This window comes from Colobus angolensis, unplaced genomic scaffold (genome assembly GCF_000951035.1).
Source record: "Colobus angolensis palliatus isolate OR3802 unplaced genomic scaffold, Cang.pa_1.0 Scaffold117, whole genome shotgun sequence".
Classification (NCBI taxonomy): domain Eukaryota; kingdom Metazoa; phylum Chordata; class Mammalia; order Primates; family Cercopithecidae; genus Colobus; species Colobus angolensis.
In genome coordinates, this window is record NW_012112808.1 from 5,084,233 (window position 1) to 5,086,499 (window position 2,267).

The 2,267-nt window shown below is 44.4% G+C and overlaps 1 protein-coding gene across 1 annotated transcript in view; it reads right to left on the reverse strand.

Annotated features, from left to right (window-relative positions):
• Nucleotides 1-905, reverse strand: part of RBBP9 (retinoblastoma binding protein 9) — a 21,284-nt gene extending 20,379 nt beyond the window's left edge. Inside the window, exon 1 of the mRNA XM_011962941.1 lies at nucleotides 727-905. Coding sequence (XP_011818331.1) covers nucleotides 727-825 — 99 coding nt within the window. The 5' untranslated portion in view covers nucleotides 826-905. The remainder of the gene's footprint in view (nucleotides 1-726) is intronic.
• Nucleotides 906-2,267: the final 1,362 nt, after the last annotated feature.

Sequence of the window (2,267 nt, forward strand, 5' to 3'; positions counted from 1 at the left end):
GGGTTTCACCATGTTAGCCAGGATGGTCTCGATCTCCTGACCTCGTGATCCACCCGTCTTGGCCTCCCAAAATGCTGGCATTACAGGCGTAAGATGCCATTTTTTAAAGCTCACCAAGAAGCCAAATTGAACGCTCTACTGTTTAAAGGGTATATTCATAGGTTGAAAAGTACTTTAATTTTAAAAAGAGAAGCAGATAAAAAAACTTCAGGATGGCACGGGACTGAGATGGGTAGGCATATGGGTCGTTTGGAAGACGATGTATAGGCAATGTCCCAGATTTTAGTTTACTAATTCATTACATTATGCCTCATAATGTAGACGCATGTTACGTATATCCTTTGTATATATTAAGTATAGTATATTTAATTTTTTTTAAGCTGAAGCGAGGAGCAGTGAAGATGTAAAATTATCTGGGAAGTCCCAAATCTGAACCAGCAGCAGATACGGGGGGCGGGGCTCGGGGGCTCAGCCTGGGTAGTTCAAAGGGGGGTTCCTTCAACTCTAACGGCTGAGCCCTCAGAGACGTCTTCCAGGCAGTTTTACCAACCAAAATTCGACCACTAGCTCTAGAGTTTAAGAGAAGGCAGCGGGGCAGAGGAAGGAAAACACACAGGGCTTTCCTGGAGGGGATTAGACGCATGTTCAAACTTCAGCTCTCAGTCCCCTCCCGCCGTCCCTCCCTGCAGGCTGACTTCACCGAGCAGCAAGGCATAGGGCGCTTACCTTCTCCAGCTCCTTTTTCACCCAGCCATACCAGCCGTGGGTGGTCACATCCCCGCCTCCGTTCCCGGGAACAATCACTGCCTTGCTAGGAGAAGCCATGAGTGCAGCGAGGCCAGAGTCCCCTCAGCGCGGGTCCAGCAGCGCTGAGCCCAGCCTGCACCGGCCGGGAGCCTGCGCCGCGGCATCCTGGGAGTTGTAGTTGCAGGGACCCGGGAGGCCGGGCTCTTTCCTCCCTGGCCTGCCTTCCGCTGCCTGCGTGGGGCAGCCAAGAACACAGCCTGCGAGCTTCCCTCAATTGTAAAGCAAAGCACCGTTTACTTGCCTCTTACTAGTGCTCTCATGTTTTCCTCTTATTTAAGACAGGCTATGACATGCTTGGGGTGTGTTATTTCTTTGCTAGATTTACTGTTATTTCTATAGGAAAGTTTGTTTTTGGTTTCAAACATGCAGAAAACCCATTTATAACTTGGGAACGCCTGAAATCCATATTATTTTTCCTTCTGATTTTAAAACAATTTTTAGTAGTCAGTATCAGGCCTGGTTGTTGTTTTTCATTGCTTTGAATGAAGTTTCCTTGTGTAAAGCTACTAACCCAAGTAAAAAAAAAAAAAAAAAAATTTAATTAAATACCAAGAAAATACTTCCTCAGATTTTCATATTAAACCAGCTGATACTAAAATTGTTTAAAATAGTTTATAACCAATGTTTAGTCCCATATTCCTGGGAAGACAATTAAAGCTTCATGTACATTTGGTAACCTGGTGGGCCATTTAAACATTTTGTAAAGGATTTTATTTAATTGTTATTTGAATTCCAATTTGTCATTCTGGTTGTATAAAACCTTTCCTATGCAAGGGGCTGATGTTATAACAGTAGATCATTATGCTACAGTGTATTTTAACCAGGTAAAGAAAGCTTTGTATGATTTGAATTTTCTGGAAACATGGAGAAGACTGTCCTTGTCATCCACACTACAACAAAACTTCAGGACCTTGGGCTTTGGGTTCATGGTCTCGCAACTGAGAAGGGTCCCTCCACACTTTTGGAACTGTGCATGCATTGGAACTTTTGAGGTAAAGCTACCCTGGGAAATTTCTCCCAGGAAGAAAATGGCATGCTTGATATGAACAGCTTTTTGCAAGTTCACAGCTTAAGACTTCTACTATCATAAAACTCTCATCTTTGATTTTTTTTTTTTCTTATGCCTCTACAAACAATAGAAGTGGAAAAGGGGTCTGTTATGTGCACTTATGGGATATAGTTTTATTTGTGAAGGAGTTTGCAGCCAGCCTTATACATGGATAACCTTATGCTTTGATAGATAAAAGATGAAGGCCCGGCCGGGCGCGGTGGCTCAAGCCTGTAATCCCAGCACTTTGGGAGGCCGAGATGGGCGGATCACGAGTTCAAGAGATTGAGACCATCCTGGCTAATATGGTGAAACCCCATCTCTACTAAAAAATACAAAAAAGTAGCCGGGTGAGGTGGCGGGCGCCTGTAGTCCCAGCTACTTGGGAGGCTGAGGCAGGAGAATGGCGTAA